Source organism: Phalacrocorax carbo, chromosome 3 (genome assembly GCF_963921805.1).
Source record: "Phalacrocorax carbo chromosome 3, bPhaCar2.1, whole genome shotgun sequence".
NCBI lineage: Eukaryota > Metazoa > Chordata > Aves > Suliformes > Phalacrocoracidae > Phalacrocorax > Phalacrocorax carbo.
Window position 1 is genome coordinate 83,748,876 of NC_087515.1, and position 21,104 is coordinate 83,769,979.

At 40.8% G+C, this 21,104-nt stretch overlaps 1 protein-coding gene across 2 annotated transcripts; it reads left to right on the forward strand.

Annotated features, from left to right (window-relative positions):
- Positions 1-1,394: 1,394 nt before the first annotated feature.
- Positions 1,395-19,710, forward strand: CCNC (cyclin C). Of its 2 annotated transcripts, none has more exons than XM_064447561.1 (12): positions 1,395-1,545; positions 2,225-2,331; positions 5,997-6,081; positions 6,326-6,395; positions 7,917-7,968; positions 10,830-10,885; positions 12,175-12,210; positions 14,038-14,129; positions 14,857-14,924; positions 15,207-15,286; positions 17,220-17,338; positions 18,002-19,710. In XM_064447561.1, exons 1-12 carry the CDS (start codon positions 1,514-1,516, stop codon positions 18,057-18,059), a joined length of 855 nt encoding a protein of 284 aa, XP_064303631.1. In that variant the 5' UTR covers positions 1,395-1,513; the 3' UTR covers positions 18,060-19,710. The 2 variants fall into 2 exon arrangements, with proteins under 2 accessions (XP_064303631.1, XP_064303632.1); XM_064447562.1 differs by having other exon boundaries at positions 1,396-1,545; positions 18,005-19,710.
- The last annotated feature ends 1,394 nt before the right edge of the window (positions 19,711-21,104 follow it).

Consider the following 21,104-nt stretch of genomic DNA (forward strand, 5'->3'; position numbering starts at 1 on the left):
AGAGAGGTTGTGGAGCCTCCCTCCCTGGCGATGTTCAAAACCCACCTGGATGTGTTCCTGTGCCCCCTGCTCAAGCAGGGGCGTTGGACAAGATGATCTTCAGAGGTCCCTTCCAACCCCTACCATTCTGTGAGTCTGTGAAACAAAGACGTCCCTTTTACTGCATCCATGCTGGCACACCATATACCAGGTCCATGTGCCAGGGCCCCGAGGGCACCCACAGCCCTGGCTGTCCCTGCCCACCCCCCAACACTCCCTTCACCCTGCCCATGGCCCAGGACCCCATGTTAGCCCCCCAGGGCCGCCAGGCACTACTACATGCTGCCAAACAGCATTAATGAGCACCCTCCTCAAATACAGAGCGGGGTTTTAGTCAGTGTGTGATGGGAATGTGGGATACTTGGCCTGTAACGGTGTCAGGCATGGCGCTGGGTTCTTTCTTGGTGGCTGTGCACTCCCAGCCCTGCCAAACACCAGGCAGGCTTGCTCACCTGGGAGGCGATGGCGAGTATTCAGCTAGGCTCCTTCAGATTTTTTTATATCTCTCCTTTTTTACCGATCTTGCTGCAAAACTCAGGTGTTTTTCCCCTGGTGACAGTGCTGCTTGAAGAAATGAAGGCACCATCCCTCCCTCCCCGCTCACCCTGACAGGACCGCTGCACCATCCCCACAGCAGTGTGGGTACGGAAGCCATGGCTCCTGCCTCAACGCACCCTTCCCAGCAGCATATGGATGAACCCATCTCAGATCCCACTCAGAAGTTGAGAGCTGTGAGCATTTCATATGCCACAACAGGAAAGGGCATGAAAATAAAGCCGCAAAGGGTATAGGCCCAGGTTCTTCCTCTTAAACCTAAAATTACCTCCAGAGGCTCTCTCCAATGAGAAAAATTCCAGCATGGAGCAAGATGAGCCCTGAAACTTTGGGAATGGGTATGGTAATGGGAAATTCAGGTGAGGTGGTGACAGTGCAAGGCAAGTAAGTGGTATTACTGGGGCTACTAGTCTGTGCTCCCAACGGGGACCTCACTGGGAGCAGACTGGTACCGAATTTAGGCAGAAGTGGTTTTACTCTGAAAGAGGGCAAGTTTAGATCAGACATAAGGAAGGAAGTTCTCGCGGTGGGGGCGGTGAGACACTGGGGCAGGTTTCCCAGAGAAGCTGTGGATGCCCCACCACTGGAAGCGTTCAAGGCCAGGCTGCACGGGGCTTTGAGCAACCCGGTGGAGCGGAAGGTGGCCGTGCCAGGGCGCCGCAGCAGTGCCGCCCCACCGGACCGATGGCGGCTGCCGCCAGCCGGGCCGCGGCGGTGCCCGGCGGAACCCGCGCGCGGGGGAACGGTTCCCAGTGCCGCGTGTTGCCGGCCGGCGGCGGCGGCAACGGGCGCGGGGCGGCGGCGGCGGCCGCCTCCTTCCTGCTGCCGGCGCGGGGGCGGAGGCGCTGGCGCGGCGGGGCCGGGGCATCGCGGGCCCGGGCGCCTCCCCTCCCTCCCCTCCTCCTCTCCTCTCCTCCCCATGGCCGGGAACTTCTGGCAGAGCTCGCACTAGTGGGTGCCGCGGCCGCGGGGGGGGGCGGGCGGCGGGCCCGGGCGCCGCCGCGGCGCTTTGTCCATTCATTGCTGGGGCGGCGGGCACGGCTGTGCCGGGAGGCCCGGCGGGGCCGGGGGGAGCGCGGCGGCCCTGCGCTGCGTCGCCCGGCGGTGGGGCCTGCTCACCGCGGGGCGCTGGCGGGAACCGCCCCATCTCCCGCTGCCGTGCCGGGCGGCCTCGCTTCGCCCCGGCGACCGAAGTGTTGGGGCTCTCCGGGAGGGGCGGCGGTGGCCGCGGTGCCGCCGTCCCGGGCGGCCGTAGCCCCCGGGGTGGCTCCGTGTAACCCCGGCGGTGGGGCGGCCGCGGGTGCGCGGTAGGAAGGCACCTTCTGCGGGGGCCTGCGGGCTTACGCGGGTGGCCGTGGCCTAGGACGGGCAGCGAGAGCCCTCCTGGTAACAGGCGGTGCCTAAATGCTCCGCAGCAGCTTTAGTGTGCTGTAGGTAAAGGCTGATCTTAGTCCCTGCTCGTTCGTGGGTTTCTTCCAGATGTCTAACTTTGCAAACCCTGGCCAACGTTTGCTTGAGAAGATCGTACGCGGTTTGGTTAAAGGTCGCTAGCCCCATCCTGTAGTCTGTACAGAAGTCACTCAATACAACGCTGGCAAAGAATTGCTGAAACAATTTTCCCTCCCTTTAGTTTACAATGGATTTTGGATAAACAAGATCTGTTGAAGGAACGCCAGAAAGACTTGAAATTTCTGACTGAAGAAGAATATTGGAAACTACAGATATTTTTTACTAATGGTAAAACTGTTCTATTTTTATTTCTGCCACAAAATCTGTACAGTATCTGCTGCATCTAAATGCACATTTCAATTGTTTAGAGTATGTCATGTTTTCATTGTGAGGTTACCTACACCTATTTTAACAAAGAACTGGAATATTGATAACATCGTTAGTTGTAGTGACACAATTTTAGAACTTACAGGCAAATGAGCTGCGTATACAATCTTTTAACCTGTGATGGGATAAAACATAGTACACTTTCTTGTGTTCAAGAAGTTTGCTCCGAAAACAGAAGAGGAGGAGAAGCAAGCAGAAGCTGCTAAGCTTGCTAACGAAAGGCTCGTTGGCAAGCATTAGTATTTAGGCTGGGCTTTTGGTGGGCTCTTAGGCCGTGGTAAGTATTTTGGCTGATCTGTGCAGTCCTATAAAACAGCAAATCTTGAAACTGGTTACTTGTGTTCAGTTACGTTCTCTGAAACGTAAGTGCTGCACCACAGCCTGTGTCTTGCCTTGTGACTGATTCCCCAGCACCGTGTGGCTCTCAAATTGACTACAAGTTTCTGAGAGCTTTTGGCAGGCAGCCTGTTCTCCCAGAGTGTTTGGGGCTTGTCTGTGAAGTTACCTAAGACTTACTTGATCCTGCAAAGCATTTAACCATGAGTGGTGGCACTGGCGCATATCAAATTACGCAGGCACTTAAACTCTTTTCTGTGCAGTTCAGTATTTAAAAAAAAATCTTCCTAAGTAAAGGATATTACTAAGTAGTAATTTGTTTGCAGGTAGATTTTTAAGTATTTTTCACAGCAGTCCTTTAAAGTACAGAATGCTTATTTTTTCAGCTCTCTGGCCAGACTTGAGACAGAGAAGTTAAGTGCCTTTTCCAAGGCTGCTGGCAGATCTTGTGTTACTGCTGGAATGATCTCTGTGAAAGATACTTATCCCAGCTTCTCTCTTAGCTTAGCTATTTTTATAATGATTGCGTGTGCTGCAAATCTGATTGCTGTGGATACATCTGTGCTATCGCTTATACGGCAGCAGGAAATCAAGCTAGCAATGATTTATGTATCCAATCGATTACTGAAATTCCTTGAGGTTAAAACAAAGTGTCATAGCTGCATAATGCAAAAAGAGAAAACAGGGTGCTTATATTTCTAAAACTGTATTTCTATGCTCATTTTCACTAGTAGTAATTTGAATTATGAAATATGCTTTTTTAAATGTTTCACCTCAGCATTTTTCTTGAGTAAAGAAAGATTTACAAAGTAGACAAGGTGGCTTCAATTTGTGGTTCTCAGGCTCCTTTTCCTTGGGATTCCTTGACTCCCCTGAAGGTACAGTGTGTGTCTGTCAGCATCTGTCTTGTGCACTACGAGCACAGCTTACCCTGGAGGAAAGAGCAGTGCTGGGCTTTCACCCCTTCTGTGGCAAAGAGAGGCACCTTCATGGGGAGGACAGTCGGGGGCTGCTCTGTACTGGTGGATGCTCAGGCAGAACTTGCCGTGTTCAAACCGTGATGTGTGTTGTATGATCGCCTGCCTCTGAACAGGGACCCAGCTTTGGGTTTGTAGAGCCTTCCCCTCTTTGCACCTCCTGTGTTACGTGGGTAGGGATATGAGTCTTGGCCATGGCTTGTCAGATTCATCATGTGTCTGCCTGGGAGGTGGTTGTTCCCTAAAGCAACCAAAAAATTGCCTGGAGAGAGGCAGTTTCCTGCTGCCTCCTAATTGGAAAACAAGTGCAGTAGATCACCAACTGATTGTATGGCCCAGTGCAGCTACTCAGAATATTAATACCACAGAGAAGGAAAACTATCATCTTCTAAAATAGTTCAAAAAAGGAAATTGATGTTGATTTCTCTGTTTGGATCACCAAGTTGTGATAGAGGTTTTTTTGATCAAAAAGTGCATTAACTGATTTCCCTTTCTGGTTCAGGGCAGGACCTGTAATGTTTGTTTTACAGGCTACTCAAGATATTCAGATTTAAAACAATTTTTGTTTAAAAAAAACCACTGAAACAGATTACTTTATAAACATAAGGGAACAAATAATCTGTTTCTTTTAAAATATTTAAAAAATTAATTACTAGTATTGGACTTTTTCCCAGCATATACAAGCTTCCATTTCATTAAGCCTCTCTAGGCTCTTGTCCATTTTTTTCCATAAACCACACTTGATTTTACTCTGACAGCAGATGGCCTAACCGTCCCTGGAAATCCCATGGGAGTGAGAAACATATTTGGAGAATTCTGTTTAGCTGAATATTTGAATTTTTCTGATGCCCTAGTAGTAGGACAGCTTTGTAGCCCCATGGTCAAATCAAAGGGAAAAATCTTTTCAAACCTCCCAAGATATGCTGATAAATATTTTAATATTTGTACAGACACGCGTACTGGACATAACCTCCTTTCTGGCAGTATTGCTTGTCCTACTGTCGCTGGCAAGCTCCTCTCAATTTGGCAGTCTTCTCTTTAGGAAAAGAGTGATATGACATGGATAGGGACTTAATGTTGTTTTGGGTAATCATGTTGACAAATTAGTTACCTTTTTTTTGGGGGGGAAGTTGCCAATCATCAGTGCTGTTAAGGGTGTTTTTCTCTGTTCCTCCTATGTTCAGCCCTTTTCTAGCCAAGAGTGTCCTTGGCATTTGCATGTTTTAAAATACTGTGATGCTCATTAAAAGTGAGAGTAGGGTTTACCCTGACTATTCCCAAGGGATAGTGGGGAATTCCACATGGACTTGTGTGCTTAACTGGAGACTAAGATTTTAGTGATGACTGATAACAGAATTGTTTGCTTTTCCCATCAGTGGTCGCCGTCTTGATCTTGCTGTACATATTTTAAATATAGAATTAAGTGTATGTTAAATTATTGTTTTGGACATTTCTGGTGAGGGAGGAAAAAAAGAAGAGGGAGTCTTACTACAGCTGAGCCTTGCCCAGGATAATGACTGTGAAGAAGTACGGGAAAAATAACAAGTAACAACCTTATGTTTGACTGTGTCATTCTCTATATCCAACCCCTGCTCTTAATCCCAGCTTGATGCATCTAATTTGCTTTGGCACCTTTCCTTTGCCTGGGAGGCCAAACAAGAGCTACCTGCACAGATGCCACCAGGGTTGTTTCCTGGCCAACTGGCAGAGGACCACTGTGATGGAGCAGCTGACTGCATCCTCTGGTCTCCCACCCCCTCTCCCTAGACTAAATATGTCATTTTTTTAACACCTGCTGCCTCTGCCAAATTTAATGACCATGTTTGTGTTGGCAGCTCTAGTTATTTGAAAAAAAACCCATCCATTTTGCATGGCATGGAAAAGCCATAGACTTATATTTTAAGTGTTTAAATTTGTTTTGCTCTAAAATGGAATACCCAAGCTTTACCCTTCTGAGGTTCATATTATGATCTTCTTAAAGGTTATGCTCACTTTGTACACAATGAAGTCAAGCTACCTTTCCCTTTTTGAAGGTGTTCACAAGCTTCAGGATGCAATGCTGCTTCTTCACCTGCAGGTCTGTAGGTTTACAGCACACGTCATCTCACCAGACCAACGTATCTGAACTGAGGGAGAAGACTGTGCTGCTGCTCCTTAGAATCTCCAGCACTAGTCATGTTTTGAGATCCTTTGCTGTTTGGTGTCAAATTGTTGTAAAAACTCAACTCAAGCTTTTGTTCATCTTTTTTTAAGTTATCCAGGCTTTAGGTGAACATCTTAAATTAAGACAACAAGTTATTGCCACTGCTACAGTCTACTTCAAGAGATTCTATGCCAGGTAGGACTGTTTACTATGATGGTACAAGAATAAAACATTTGCTAGGCACATTTTGGTAGCCCTTTTAAAATGCAGTTCTGTTTTTAAAAACAGTGCCACTTTTGTTTTCTGGATAGTGTAAAGCTTTTATGCGAATAAAGTTAACTTAAGCTTTGCTTTTTCAAAAGGAAGTGTGGTGCTCTTAATAGATTAATCGTTCTACGTGTATGAAACAACATATTGTAATTTTGTTATAACATTTCAGATATTCCCTAAAAAGTATAGATCCAGTATTAATGGCTCCTACGTGTGTGTTTTTGGCATCCAAAGTAGAGGTATGAAGTATTACAATTTTTTAATGTAAAATTATGTGATGTATGAGAGGGAGAAAAAGCTTAGGACTTAAATTTTTTGTCGTTCTTCATGCTTTGGGGGTTGAAACCTTCTCTTTTTGTACGGATTCTATAGCAATTTAAGAAAAGGAGATGGAGAAGGCCTTCAAACGTATCATTTAGTATTTGATCTTTTACAGTTTTCTCTGGATTACTAATCCTGAAGGGTCTCTGAAAATTTAGATGGAGTATCTTAAATGGCTGTTTCGCTGTGATACAGTGTTTACGTATCTACATACACTACATCTTAAATTGCGCAATGTCTCCTTTCTGGTGGTGTTTTTTTTTCCTTATTTCTGTTTACTCAAACTTTAAAACATAATTTGAAATTTTTTCCTAATCACCCTTTTCCCTTTCATATAGTGAGGGATCCTCAGAGTTTACCACGCTTTCATTACTTGAATGAAAAGTATGTTGTAGCTCACATGCTGTCTTTGAGAAATTATCATAAGGAACTGACCCATTAAGGGCAGTGGTGGGAAGGCTCCACACCTCCACCGTTAGAAGTCCACGCTGAATGTGGCCAAGAGTTAGCATCAGCTGGGCACTGCTCTCAGTCCTCTGTAACGCAAGTTTTCCAGCTGTTTGAGAAGTGTCTGTGTAATGGAAAACAATCAAATTGGCCAATTTGTGATATGTCAGTACTAATGAATTTTACAGGAGAAACTCAAGTACCTAGTGGATGGTAGGAGCAGTCATACTAAACCAGGGCCTACATGTGATACTGTTGTCTGTACAAATACTGTGGTACCTCCCAGTGTTTGGAAGAAAAGAAGGAAAGGAGAAAGACGCAGAGTACTGGAGAGAGTATTATTTTATCAACCTGTTAATTAAGCTTTTAAGAAAGTTCAGGCATAGAGTGTGTATATATATACAGACATACCATATATTTTAGAACAAATACTAGAAGTCTGTGCAGCCTTCCCTATGCTAGAGCTTCTGTAACTCTAGAGGGCATCTATAGCAGTAATGATTCAGCAATACACTTCTCTGAAAGAGCACTGTATACTGAAAATTTTCAGCTTGCTGACTATCTCAGCAGAGGAGCTAAGGCTTCATGGAAGCATAATTAAAAAAGGTAGTTAATGACAGGTTTCTAAAGGCAGTTTTCTCTCCAAGCAGCTTAAGGAAAAAGAACATACCTTCTTGAAGCCCTCTTGTCTATTTTGTGTAGAGTGTTAGCCAGCTGAGCTTTTGTGGCTTTAGTACCTTTCATAAATATTTACTATTCCTCAGAACTCGAACAGCAAAGTAACTAATCAGTGAGGAAAACTCTTTACCTAAGAGTTTACCCTGTTCACCTTAAGAAAAAAACAAAAAGGAGGAAAGAAAAAGGGGTGGGGGGGGAAAAAAAAACCTGCATAAAGAAGCCCAGTTTAGTAAGAAGCCATTATTTTAATTTGATAACTGCGAGTATGTGGTGTTTCTGGTGGTTCAACCTCATTTACCATTCTTTTTCTTCAGGAATTTGGTGTTGTTTCAAATACAAGGTTGATTTCTGCTGCTACTTCTGTATGTAAGTATCAGTGATTTTCATTATACTGTAGTTGGGTATCTCTACAGGGAGATCAGACATTTTCTTTATGGGTTTTTGTTGTTTGCTCGTTTTTAAAAGGTACCTTTTGTCAAGTTGGGGTGGGCCTTGCATGTTGAGTGCTAGGAGCCAGTTAAAGCCATTTAGAATAGATAACTTCTGTTTCTAAATATGGAAACAAAAGGGTCTTTAGTATTAGTTTTGTTCCGATTCTGGTTGGAACTTACATCAAGCATAAATAAAACCAAAGTAACATAATTAAACTACTGAGGTTTATAAACATTCTCGAGTAGTAAATTGACTTCTGAGCTACTCAAAGGTAGAATTGGAAACTTAGGGCTTTGTCTGATTTATAAAAGGTATGGCTCCATAGAAGTACCCATTTTCAGAATTTTTGGTAGGCTGTATACCTTCTAACTTTTTAATCCTTTTTTTCCCCCATCATAAAATTAGTCTTTGCACACGATATTTATTTCTAAAAAAGACATTTTATAACCTATATATTGTTCACAAAAAATGCAATAAAATCACACTGTAATTACTTAATTCTCTCTTTCCCACTTGCCTTATATTTCCCAGTTCTTGTAGCTTGCATCCCATCCTTCAAGGTCTTAGTGATGGTTTCCTTAGCTGAATGCTATAATTTGACCCAGAAGGTCCAGCTGCTCTCAGTAGGCAATTCCTGGCTGTGCCCTTCAAAATGTAGGTCAGTGCTTTCAAAATGCCTCTTAGCTGTTTCGGGGACAGGTGACCGGCTGCATCTGTAGTCTCCACATGCAGTAAGTGTATCAGTCCATGGGGCTGGCTGTATGACAGTTCCACCACCAGGAACTGAAACACGTCTTCAGTGCCAACGTGACCAAGACCAGTATTTACAGATCAACAGAACAGTACAGGCTGGATTTAGCAATAAGAGTTGCTATTTTTACATCAGTAGCCTCTCAAAGCACAGATATGTGGCAGTTTTGATGCATCAGTGAGAAAGTTAGATGGATTTTGGTAAATATGCAGTAGCTAATTTTACTTGGACTTCTAGTCCTGAGCTGTGCTGTTTCTGAAAATCCCAAGTCTCAGAATCCTACAGAAGATTTCCCCCACAGTTCTTTCTTCAGACCTAGAAGCCCTGCTTGCCCCGATAAGTACTCTGCAATAAGTAGGGACAAATAGCACCAGGCTTTCTCCTAGGGTTTATGTCTTTTATTCTACCTGCTCTTCTATTACCAGAGTTGCTTCAGTAGCACACAGCAATTTTTTTGGAGGTCTTCATACAAAAGGCAAAAAAAGATGAGGGAAGGCAAGTAAAAGAAAGCTAACAAAAGGGGTGACTACTGTAATAGTGGTCAGTTGAAAAGGTTTGTTTGCTTTTAGTTAAGTAGAAATCTGAAGTTAGTGACACATGCTTCCTTTGTAAAGAAGATAATTTCAGGTTGGTTTCCGGCAACCTCTTCAAACGCTTTTCTCTCTGTTTCCACAGCTCACTAAAAGGACTACTCCATATGGTTGTGTCTGTAGCTTGCTTTGTGGGAAAAATGTTTTGTTTCCTTATCTTCCCCCTCAACATACTTTTTTTTTTTTTACTATGTGTCTCTTCAGTTTGCATGCTTCTTGAGAGACCTGTTTTATTAATTCTTTTCTTTCTTGAAATAGTTAAAACTTCCAACCAATAGCTTCGTCTTACTTTACTACAGCAAATTTTCTAGCAAAGTCCACCATGGGTCTAAATGTTGAAGTCTTTAGTCCAGAGGACTGACACTATCTTTTCATCAAAGTGAATGGCATACTGATTTTCTGGAAGTAGTATCAATTCATAATATACTGTCTGTCATTAATATAAGAAATATTGTCCGCTTCCAGGATGTTAAATGTTACTTGTCTTCTTTGGAGGACAGGGACACTGAAAATAGGTTTTTTAAATGTTTCACTTGTACAAATCTCAAATCCACATCCTCAAGTGTACTTAAGTTTTTCTTTGCTCAGCATTCTAATATGAGATCACTCTGCTTTTGCAACTTAACGTAATTCTTAACAGTGCACTATTTGCACCTGTTTTCCTTGTAAAATGTGTGAGGATAACTAGGGATCATCATAAGCCAGGGATCATCATGAGCTGGAAAACTGAGGATACACTTGAACATTGTCTTGGAGGCAAGTGTCTTGAATCATATCACATGCCTAAGCAGATGTTCAGGTGTCTCTGTCAAGGAGGGAAGCACCCTTGGAATGTCTGATAATCCAGTGGCTAGGACATTGATCTGCAGTGTGGAGCATTGACTTCTTGCTTTGAACTTGAGCCTGTTTCTTCATATCCAAAATCTTTACATTGTGGACTTAAGATCTCTTGGCTGAGCTCCCTCACCCTGCCCTCGGTCTTGCTTTTGTAAGACTTCATTAGGTGATTTAAAATCTTGCATGTTGAAGGATCAAGCCTATGTAAAAAACCCCATGTGAAGATTCCATTTGGATTTAGTGTTGGAACTGAGGTCCTGAAGAGATCACTAGCTTTGGAGTGACATCGGTGGGTAGACAGCTCTATGAATGATAACTTGTGGAAAGTTAGGTGCCCATAAGCTAGTTGGTGGTTAACCAGAAGATCTAATAGTGCCCAAAGCAGCAGACAAGTGTCTGGCTGAGTACCTGTGCAAATCTGGGTTTCAAGTGTCTTTCTGTTTCCCTTTCAGGATCTTAAATATTATAACTGAACCTTTTTCTGTCAAATACAAACCTTTTGTACTGCAAGCGGTTGTGCTGCCAAATGGATTTGAAGGGCTGAATACAGATTAATTAATAGAAAGGGAAAGAAGTAATTACATCACTTCTAACATACTGATTTCTCTTTACTGTAGTGAAAACTAGGTTTTCGTACGCCTTTCCAAAGGAGTTTCCTTATAGGATGAACCATGTAAGTATGCCGTTCAAAATACAACTTGATCAAATAAGTTAAAAGATGAATAATTATTAGCAGGAAATCCTGTCTTTTCTAAGAAATAATTTTCATACTCATATGTCAGGTTGCTTGTAATTAGTTTTGGCTAGATTATTGGGAAAGTTACCTTTAAAAGTAATAAATCTTATATTACCTCCTTTCCTTAAATTGTTGACAGGATTGCTATAAAGAGAAGTGATGCGACTGGGTGACTGAACTAGTAATTTTTGTACAGTATGGTGATAAGAGATTTAGCTTTTTTTGAATGTTCTTGTTTACAAATACGTTGCTCCAGGGAAGGTAAATAGTCCTTGCACCTGGGATGCTTCCAAGCTTGCGCATAGGAGCAGTTGGCTTACAGAAAGCAGTTTTATTTTTGCCTGTAAAAATGTAATGACTTTTGGAAAAGAATTTTCATTTATTATTTAAAATATAGATTTACCAGTGATTTTTGAGTCATTCTCAGTCACAGTTCTGAGAAATTTTGTACTTTTTCTTGAAACCAATTTTGACCTATAGCGTAGTATTTTGAAAGTCAAACTGTTGCAAGTATTTTTAGATTGACTGTGACAAATACTACTTTTTTGTTGGTTTGATTTTCACCCAATCTAGAAAGCCAAATGATATATCGGAACATAAGATACTGAAGATCTTGCAATAAAACTGGACTTCTGTTTTACAGATAAAGGCAAATGGAAATATATTTTGGAGTATTGCTTTGCTATAGCCAAAGCAGTCCAGTCTTATCCTTGAAATCCCTATCTCTATGATAGCTGATGATGAGAGCTGATGTAATTGCTACAGTTGGACAGAATATTTCATATGAAATTAAATTTTTCATAAATTTTTGAAGATACTTTAAAAGGCCATTTGGCATGTTAGTGGCCTGATGAAGAGGCTCTAATTCTACAAAAGGACTTCTCTGTTGCTGTTAAGTGTTTGTACACTGGGAAAAATTTGCTGCTGCCAGGTATTGAAACAAATCAGACAAGTACTGCCAATGAAGTAGTCTTTCATAGTAAACTTGATCCAAAATGTTTAAATGCATTGTTATTATGACTGGAGTTAAGTTATAATGGTGGTAAGGCAATGGCTAATAATAGTTGGATTTTTGTTTGGTTTTGTAGTTTCAGATGAAAGGCATTTAGGACTGTTGGAAACGTGTTGAGAATTCCAGTGCATTCATGATGTTAAACTGCATGCCAGTTAATTCTTTCTGCTGTCTGAAACATGCTGCCTTTAACTGTGATTTTACTTCTTTGCAGATACTAGAATGTGAATTCTATCTCTTAGAATTAATGGTAGGTGGGGTTTTTTGGTGGTTTGCCTTTTTTTGTTTTTGTTTTACTGTTGCCTTAGTGTACTTTTTACTGCTGAATATTTTGTGCTATGAAGTATGCATTATGCTGTCTTCGCCCCCCCCCCCCCCCCCCCCCCCCCGATTTTAGTATGATGTCCATGCAGGTCTAACATTTACATTTTCAGCAGAATGCTGTAATTACCATGCTGTCATCTAGGCTGAGGGCACTCTCACCTCCTTGCGTTGAAGCTGGACTTCTCAACAGAAAGAGGGCAGATTGCAGGAGCAGTGGGGACAGGAAGAGTGTGCATGGCTGTGCAACCTAGTGGTTAAAGCACTGTTGGGAAGCATAAAGCATAAGTTCTGTTTCCAGACTGCTTCTCTTTTTAAAAAGAAAGGTAACTGTATGTAGGTCCTGATGCAGGGACTAGGCTGTCAGTGTCCTTATTTCCCCAGATGAATGGCCGGTCAAGAGCATGGAGACTTGTATTCTTTCTATGCCCTCCTCTTCATGCCTGAAAGAATCTGGAGCTATACATATATGCTTCAGCTTCAGGAGAAGGTGTGGGTAGTATCCCACTTCAGCCTAGTCTCTAACCTGATAATTAAAGTAATATTCTAGGAAGTGAGGTGGGTTTTAATCCTGTGAGGGAGGAACTGAGTTCAGGGCCTCCCATTTTCTGAGGTGGTGCTGTAACTATTAGGCTGTTGGATGAAAGGAGCACAACACGACAGTTTCTTCCAGGCACTTTCAAAGAAAAGAGCTGTACCTGCTTTGTCTGGGGGTTGCTGTCCCATTGTTGTGTTTTCTAGGGCAGCTGAAAGGATGCAGCCCAGGCTTCTTAGGAGGCTTAGGTAAAGTGGTGCCTGGTTTCTGTAAAGTGGTGCCTGGTTTCTGTAAAGTGGTGCCTAATTTGTGCGTATTGGTTGGTCTTGGATGGGTTAGGCACAGAGCTTGTTCTACTAGAGTAGTTCTGCTCAAGTGCAGAGAAAAGGAGAAACCAGGAAGGAGCCTAGGGAGTTAGGCAGCAACTGAGAAAGGATATATTTTGGGAGCGGGACACGGAGGAGGTCAGATCAAAGGTTTTTTTTGTGCCTACAGTTGTTTCAACCCTATTTTAGATATCTTATTTAGATTTATTCCTTGATGCCTCTGCTGTACATGGCAGTAACTCTTGAATTTTGTATACTGGAATTGTATTGCAAGTAACTGCATTTACAAGAAGTTATGTTTTGGGGATTAACTTATTTTTCCAATACGCTATGCAATATATAGTATGTGTAATAACTGTGTCTCACTGCGGTGTTCCGCACAAGTAACTTGATGCACCTTTTCCCTGTAGTACCCATACAGTTGGCTGCTTTCAGCAAGAGCGTTGTTCCTTGTTTACACCAACCTGAGCCTGAAAAGAGGGGATTTGAGAGCAGTGGATTTTTTTCTTTTCTTTCTTTCTTTCTTTCTTTCTTTTCCAAACCAGTGTGAATTATTTTGGCATGTTTTCCATGTATGGTATTTAGTGACAGACTGTTTTCTGGCAGTGTTCTGTATTTCCAAGTGGGAATTACGGGTTTGTAAGCAAATGAGGTTTCAGTGTGCTGCAGATGTGGCTTTCTCTGTCTCTTGGGGGAAGGACATTGACAGACTGGCAACCATGCTATGTAATGGTATTCTAGAGAGAGCACTGCCCTCATTAAAGCAGGGTTAGGTGTCAGAATGCTAGTTTTAAAACAAATCAGTAATTGACTTGTAAACCCAATGTTTTTAATATGAACTGGCAACACATTCTGCATTGTTACTTAACTCTTATCCCGTTGACATTTTTCCTAGGACTGCTGTTTGATAGTATATCATCCTTATAGACCTTTGCTCCAATATGTGCAAGATATGGGCCAAGAAGACATGCTGCTACCTCTCGCATGGTAATGAAGACAATGAGTAACAACAGTGCCTCCTTTCAGCAAGAAAACAAGTGTTGAACAGTTATGCTTCAAAGGTGGTTAAGCAAAAGCAGGCTTAGCCACATTTGAATACAAAGGGTGTCCTAGTTAACCTGTGTGGGTATAACATCCCTGACTTAGCTTGTTCTGTCATTAACTCTGTAATGATTTTACTTTGCAGTGGTCTAATTTTTATTTTAGACTAGCTCTAATAGCACAGTGTTTTATGCTACTGAATGGTGACTATGAGTAGAGGTAATCTTTTTCTGTCAACATTGGCCTTGTGTTGTATTTTGTCACAGGAGGTAGGAGCAGTATATAGGTGTTTTTAGCTGTGTTAGCAGAACTCTTATTCTTGAACTGGTTCTTAAATACAGAAAGACAGTAAAATTACTACTTTTATGCGTGCCCTTACTTACTTGTGAAACAGGGATAATTATTTTATGGTATATGTCAACATCCTGTGCAGAAAGACATTTATGGTATTATAATAGTGCTTCCAGATAAACTTATGCTGTGACTACAAGGAAAAAAATGAAAGGCTTTGAGATGTTTACAAGGCAAGAGTTCTCTTCCCTTGCTGTTTTGCCCTGCAGCCTCACTGCTTCTACCTTGTGGGAAGCTGACAAAGTATAAACTGACAGCAGTTTTTGAAGTCATATAGTCTAAAGGTGAATAGAACGATACTTATAAGTTCTTTTTTGCACAGGAGGATAGTGAATGACACATATAGAACTGATCTTTGTCTGCTGTACCCTCCTTTCATGATAGCTCTAGGTAAGCAACACAAGTAATGTCTCTTGTCATGTTTAAATGGATGTATTCTGTGCACTGTCCCATCAAAAGGCACTCCTTAGAGTGCCCTCATAAGGTGCTTCACTGTCAGTACTGTACAAAATGCAAACTGAAGCCTTGCAACTTAAAAAGTCTTGAAGAAAAATCAGATAATAATCCTGAGTTTTCTCTATTGAACTGTATAGTGGTTATAAAAAATAGAATGTTTCTATCTGTATGAATGGTGGATCTCTGTTCAATATCCATGTCACCTGATCTTTGCAGCTTGCCTACACGTGGCCTGTGTTGTCCAGCAGAAGGATGCAAGGCAATGGTTTGCTGAGCTATCTGTTGACATGGAAAAGGTACTCTGTTTTTCATTTCCTCCGTCTGTTACGGACTGACCAGAAATGGTAGTTATGGTTATAAACCTACTCTCTTATGTGTCTATGGTACTGGTTTGTACTTCATTCAGTAATCATATGTTAGGCGCTGTTGAAATTAGGTAGATCTCTCGGGGAGGGAAACAATTTCAGGTCATTTTATTATCACTCTGCTCTGAAAGTCAAGACAGAACCATTGCATAAAGTGTTGCTGGTATTGCCATTTTTCAGATGGAAATATAAAACCAGTATCTGTTGTATTTTTTGCCAGAAAAAGAATTCCCAGTGTTTTCCATCCTTCAAGATTGCCAGCATGAGTTTGACTTTTAAATTCCAGTGCATGGGATTTTTCTGATTTGCCTTTCAGCGTCGTGCCTACATACTGTTCTCATTTTCTCCCTATGAATGTACGTAGTAAAGCAGAGTCTAAAACATTCTTGACACTTTCAGGATGACCAGGACCATGACTTCAGTCACTGTTAAACATGGGGACGCCAAGATCATTCAGTTGAGTTCCCTGCTATTGCAAATTCTGTGTCAAATAATCCTCTTCATACACTTATCAGGTTCCAAGCTGCAGTTGTTATCATACCAATAATGTTCTTCACCTTCACGAGTTCCTTTTACTTTTTTAACCTTCTTTAACCTTTGTTTAGATCCAGCAAGCAAGCCAAATCAGTACTTACACTCCTTATCACACTGTTCCACTGCACATATTTTTCAGTCTATCTTTTTAGAAACTGAGTGTCTGGAATTAAATAGCATATTGTGGATGAGATGAGACATTGCTCGCTGTGCCCTTGGTATTGCCCTTTTTCCCACATTGTATTTGTATTCCAGGATTCATGTTTAAGCGCAGTGTGAATGCTGTGCAGCATTGAGCTCTGTGAATTATGCTATCATGAATGTAAAAGCAGGGTGGTAGTAAATTGGCAGCAGAGGAGAGCTAACCTATATTTGACAGATAACGTTACTGAATGCTACTGAACATGTTTGAATGTTTGTGTCTTGGTTCTCATGCCAGTGATAAAATTTAAGCTTGATTTTTTTACATTAACACCATGGAGCTCTTAGCCAACTATGCCTTTTGTTTCAAGGATCTGTATCATTCTAGCACTTAATCAAAGTTAATGTATTAAAAAGAAGAAAGAAATCTACTTTATTAATTTAGAGGATGATGAAACAAATTATGAAGCAAGCATTATCCACCTTTTATATCGAATATTGCACTAGAAATTTAATAGGAAATTAAGGTAGTTGTGGTACAGCAGATAGAAAATTTCCAAACTGGTAGAGAATGCTTATGCTTCAAGATGTGGAACATGAAAGTTCTACAATTCTTATTATATGTATATAAGAATACAATAAAAATATACAAGAATATAGTAAGAATAAGAAGTATTTAGTCACTCCTTGGCTCTTTATTTTTTGGAAGGAAAGAATTCAGACCAATGTTTTGTAGTTTTGGGCTTTTTTTTGATCCTACACTGTGCCTCTGAAGTGCATAGAACATTGATAATCATCAGTTGCTGTATTGGTTATCCATGGTCATCTAGCTGCAATCGTGCTGCCGGGTGTCCATATTTTCCCAGTAGCATAGTTATAAGCTGTGGCAGTAGTTGCAAATAAATTAATAAAAAGCTATTTAGCTTGCAGGGGAGTGGTATATACAGTTGAATGGGAGGGAAAGTATTCTGTTCAAGCTTCCATTCACAATTAAATAAAAAACCCTAATTATAGAAATGGTTGATGGCCAGACCTGATTAAATGTGAGACAGCTCTGTTTATAGTATGAAAACTGTGCTGCTTAATTTCAGTTTGGGGCATGTTTAATTAATTACACACTCAAACTGACTGTGACAAAGATAAAATCACTATTGTGTCTGACCTTAGGATCTCTTTTCTTTCTAATCAGATTTTAGAAATAATCAGGGTTATTCTGAAGCTGTACGAGCAGTGGAAGAACTTTGATGAGAGGAAAGAGATGGCTACTATTCTTAGTAAAATGCCTAAACCAAAACCGCCTCCAAACAGGTACTGTACTTCCTTAATTCACCTTTCATATGGAAAAACTGGACTACTGTCTTAAGAATGAGTAAATGTTTAATTTGAGGTATAGCTGATGTTTTACGGTGCAGATCTTTCTATTACAAACAGCCAGTCTGACTGTTAAGGAGCTAGTGAGAAGCAGAACATTTGTTGTTTTATGGACAGCGTTAATGTGATTTGAACGGGATCAGTACAGCTTAGTAAATGTAAGGAACCGCGGTGGGAGGCTCTGTGGCTGGGCCACATTCGTTGGAACTGGGCCTGCTTGATGTTGTATTTGATTACCGTGAATAAATATCACTGTTCGGAATCTGGACAGGCAAATTCCTGTGCCCGTGCTTATGTAATGTGAACTTCAAGACGTTGACTTCAGAAGTAGATTCAGCAGGCAGCTGCATGGGGATATATTGAAATAATTATTCAAATAAATACACTGAAGTTATTTATGCATGCCGAGAATAACCTTTGCATTTTCTGTGAAAATGAGCAGAATATCTTAACCTGTTCGTGCATATGTTGAAGTGTTTTCCTTCAAAAGGTTTTTACTGCTTTCAGAATACTCTATTTTTTTTAATTAAAAAAGACAGTGTAATATGATGCTTCTTTTTGAAGACATGTGATTTTTTGTTTTTTTTTTTCTCTTCCAAGCAGTGAAGGAGAACAGGGTCCAAATGGTAGCCAGAACTCTAGTTATAGCCAATCTTAAGACATTCCAAAGAATTTCTTTATGGACCACTTTGACTCAAGACATCCTCGGATCTTTCCTGTGTTCATGAAGTGGACAGAAGGTTTTAGTAACATCTTTGACAAAGAACTCTAAGAATAAATAGCTTGTTTGTGTCAAGCATTTTGAAAGCTTTTTCTCTAAAACTGCATCATTTTCTCTGACGCTGGAGCAAATGTACTAAGATTTTTCACTGTAAGGAATCAAAGGTTAAACCAAGCCTCAAAAGATTAACACTATCCACTTGAAACAAATTGTTGTTGGTTTTGTTTGCTTTGAGAAAATTGTAACTTGCCATTGAAGTGAACTATTTTTAAAGCGACGGTAACCTGAAGCCTAAGCGTAACTATTAATGGCTTGTGTTGTCTTCATTTTGTGACTGAAGGAAGATAGTGCTCTGTATGTTAAATCTGTTCATTACCTTGAGTTTTGTTCATTTTTAAAAAAATAAATACAGATTTTGTAACAAGTAACATGGCAGTCCTTCAGAAACAAAGCCTAGAAGAGCCTGCAAAGAATATTGTTACAGTTTTTAATGAAAGCTGCAGGAAAGAAATTAGTTCCTTTATTGGATTAGAAAAAAGCAGTTTTACTCAGTAGATGTACTTGGATGTTTTTGCCATGAAGCGTAGTAGCCCAGCTTACCAGAGGAGTGCAATATGTATAGTGATTCTGCAGTTTTCTTAAACATTTCAAGTGTTAGGAAGTCAAAAAGCGCAACTTTTTTCAAGTAAACTTACTGTTTAGTACAATCGGAGTATTTCACAATCAAGTAAAAATTGGATATGATCACTATTTTTATGGTGGTTTTTTTTTTGTACAAAAGATACACTGTTATTCTGCCTTCACTGTTGGTGTGAATTTGTGTGGTTCATTAAGGAGTTTATTTAAGAGGATCAAGCTTTCAGTGACCTTCATACTGGCTAATTTTAATTGTGATGTTAGGAGCAACTCTTTAGAATAACTGAAAAGGGATTCCTTGGTTAACTATGTGCTGGAGAAAATGAGATTCCTTCAAACAGAAGGCCATATCCTGTGTTCCTTACTCAGGCAGATATCCCACTGAAGTCAGGAATTGGCCTAAATCAAATTTCTTGATTTTTAGATAACTCTGTACAGCTTCATTTTGAAAGATAATGCTGACTTGCCCAAGCATAAAAATGGAATGATAAAATAAAGTGCTTTTTTTCTTTCTGAAGCAACACATTACACTGGTCAGAAATATTGGAGAGAAATTCTTGGAAACCCTTGCGCTGTGATGCGTCTTGGTTCAAAAAAAAAAACAGCCCATGAAAACATCCCCCATTTTTACAAGTGCCCATCTTTGTCATCGGCTGGTCATTCAGTGAAATATAATTGAAGTGTGTTTGTATGTAGCCTATTAGGCTACTAGCATTTATTTCTGTTCACATTATTTTTGGAAAACATTAGGTAAACAAGACCAAACCACTTTGGCAAGATAGAAAATATATACATTTTGGTCTATGCTACTTTTGTTGTCATTTGATCCATACCTTTTATAGGCACTTGATTGATGAAGTGGGATTTGGCTATTTGCCTTTGTTTCCTGAAGTCTAAAATGTGCTATTTGTAACGTGGACTTGGGGAGTAGAAATAAATCAATGCAACTTGACCACTGTGTGGAGTTTTTAACAAGGAGCTGTTCTTTAGGGTAAACATCAGTCGTCTTACATATACCACAAAATCTGCTAAGAAAGCTTAGTGTTTTGAAATTAGGGATTTCACACTATTAATGAAGAATTCTGGCTGGAGTGATTAAAAGTTTTCTTGATGCTCAAGAGCCTTTGCAGACTTCACTTGACACCTAAATTACCTATGTGACCTAAACCTCAGAGCTAAAGTATCAGGCACTTCTGTTTACCATCAAGAAGTATCTTAAGTCATTTCTCTACTGAGGAGGTGAGGATAGTTTTACCAGCTCTGATTCCAGTGTAAACAGTGAAAGGCAATAAAGTGCAGTCAAAGGAACTGGATTCAGTGACGACGGATACAAAAAGATGTAAATTGGAACAACAGGAAACAGAACATAATGTGAATTTAACAGCTTTGCTACCAACCAGACAGGAAAAAACACCTTTACTGTGCTTCATTTCGAAGGAGAAAAATGCATAAAAATGAGGCATCTCATTAAAAGGGAGGTAGCTGTAAGTCCTTACAGATGATATGGTTACAGGTGACAGCGGAGTGTCAAAGCGAACACAGGCCATCTATGCCAAAAAGGCCTAAGGAAGAATCTAAAAGGGAAGCAAACTGAACTGGATCAGACAAGCTAGTGAACTCAAAAAGCATCATTTGAAAAGCAAGTCACATCCATGTAAGGAAGATACAGAGGAACACACAGAAAGGATCACTAACTTTGACAAGCTACAAATAGTTTGAGAAACACCTTGCAAAAAATCTATCAAGACTAATAAAACCTAATGAAAATAAAAAAAGAGGTATGCAGTACTTTTCCTATTAAAAAAGAAAACCACATCTCTTCAGCTCAGAAAAGATAGCAGAGGTCTAAAAGAATCATGAGTGGTGTGAAGACCAATGAGGTGACAACTGTTCATCACTTTGTCAGAAGCAGCAGGAGCATCCAATGAAAACAATACATGGCCAGTTGAGAAGCAGCAAAGGGAAAGGCTTCCTCTCACAATGCATTGTTAAACCCAACGCAGCCTGCTGTGACTGCTGGGAGTTTGTGTTGAAAATTTACAAATACCCAAATCTATCAAGACATGCAAAGCATAAAGGAAGTATCAAAGCACTCTGAGTTGTAAATGAGAGTAGTCTGGGGATTGTATCACTATATACTTGTCCGTTTTATATGCTTCCTCAGCTGTTTATTACCACTTGCTGCCAAACAGAAAATAATGGGCTAGACAGATCTTGGTGTGACTCAATGTAACTGTTGTTCATTTTTTGTGGCTATGTAGTTGTAGGTATTCCCAACAAACTTTAACATAGCCACAAAAGAAAGCATTGGCCACGTAGGACTAAATTGTGACTAAGGTTAGTTGA

Coding starts and splice junctions, on each gene's coding strand:
- CCNC (XM_064447561.1), top strand. CDS start 1,514: ATGGCCGGGAACTTCTGGCAGAGCTCGCACTA. Junction 6,396..7,916: donor TTTTGGCATCCAAAGTAGAG/GTATGAAGTATT, acceptor CTTTTTCTTCAG/GAATTTGGTGTTGTTTCAAA. Junction 10,886..12,174: donor TTCCTTATAGGATGAACCAT/GTAAGTATGCCG, acceptor ACTTCTTTGCAG/ATACTAGAATGTGAATTCTA.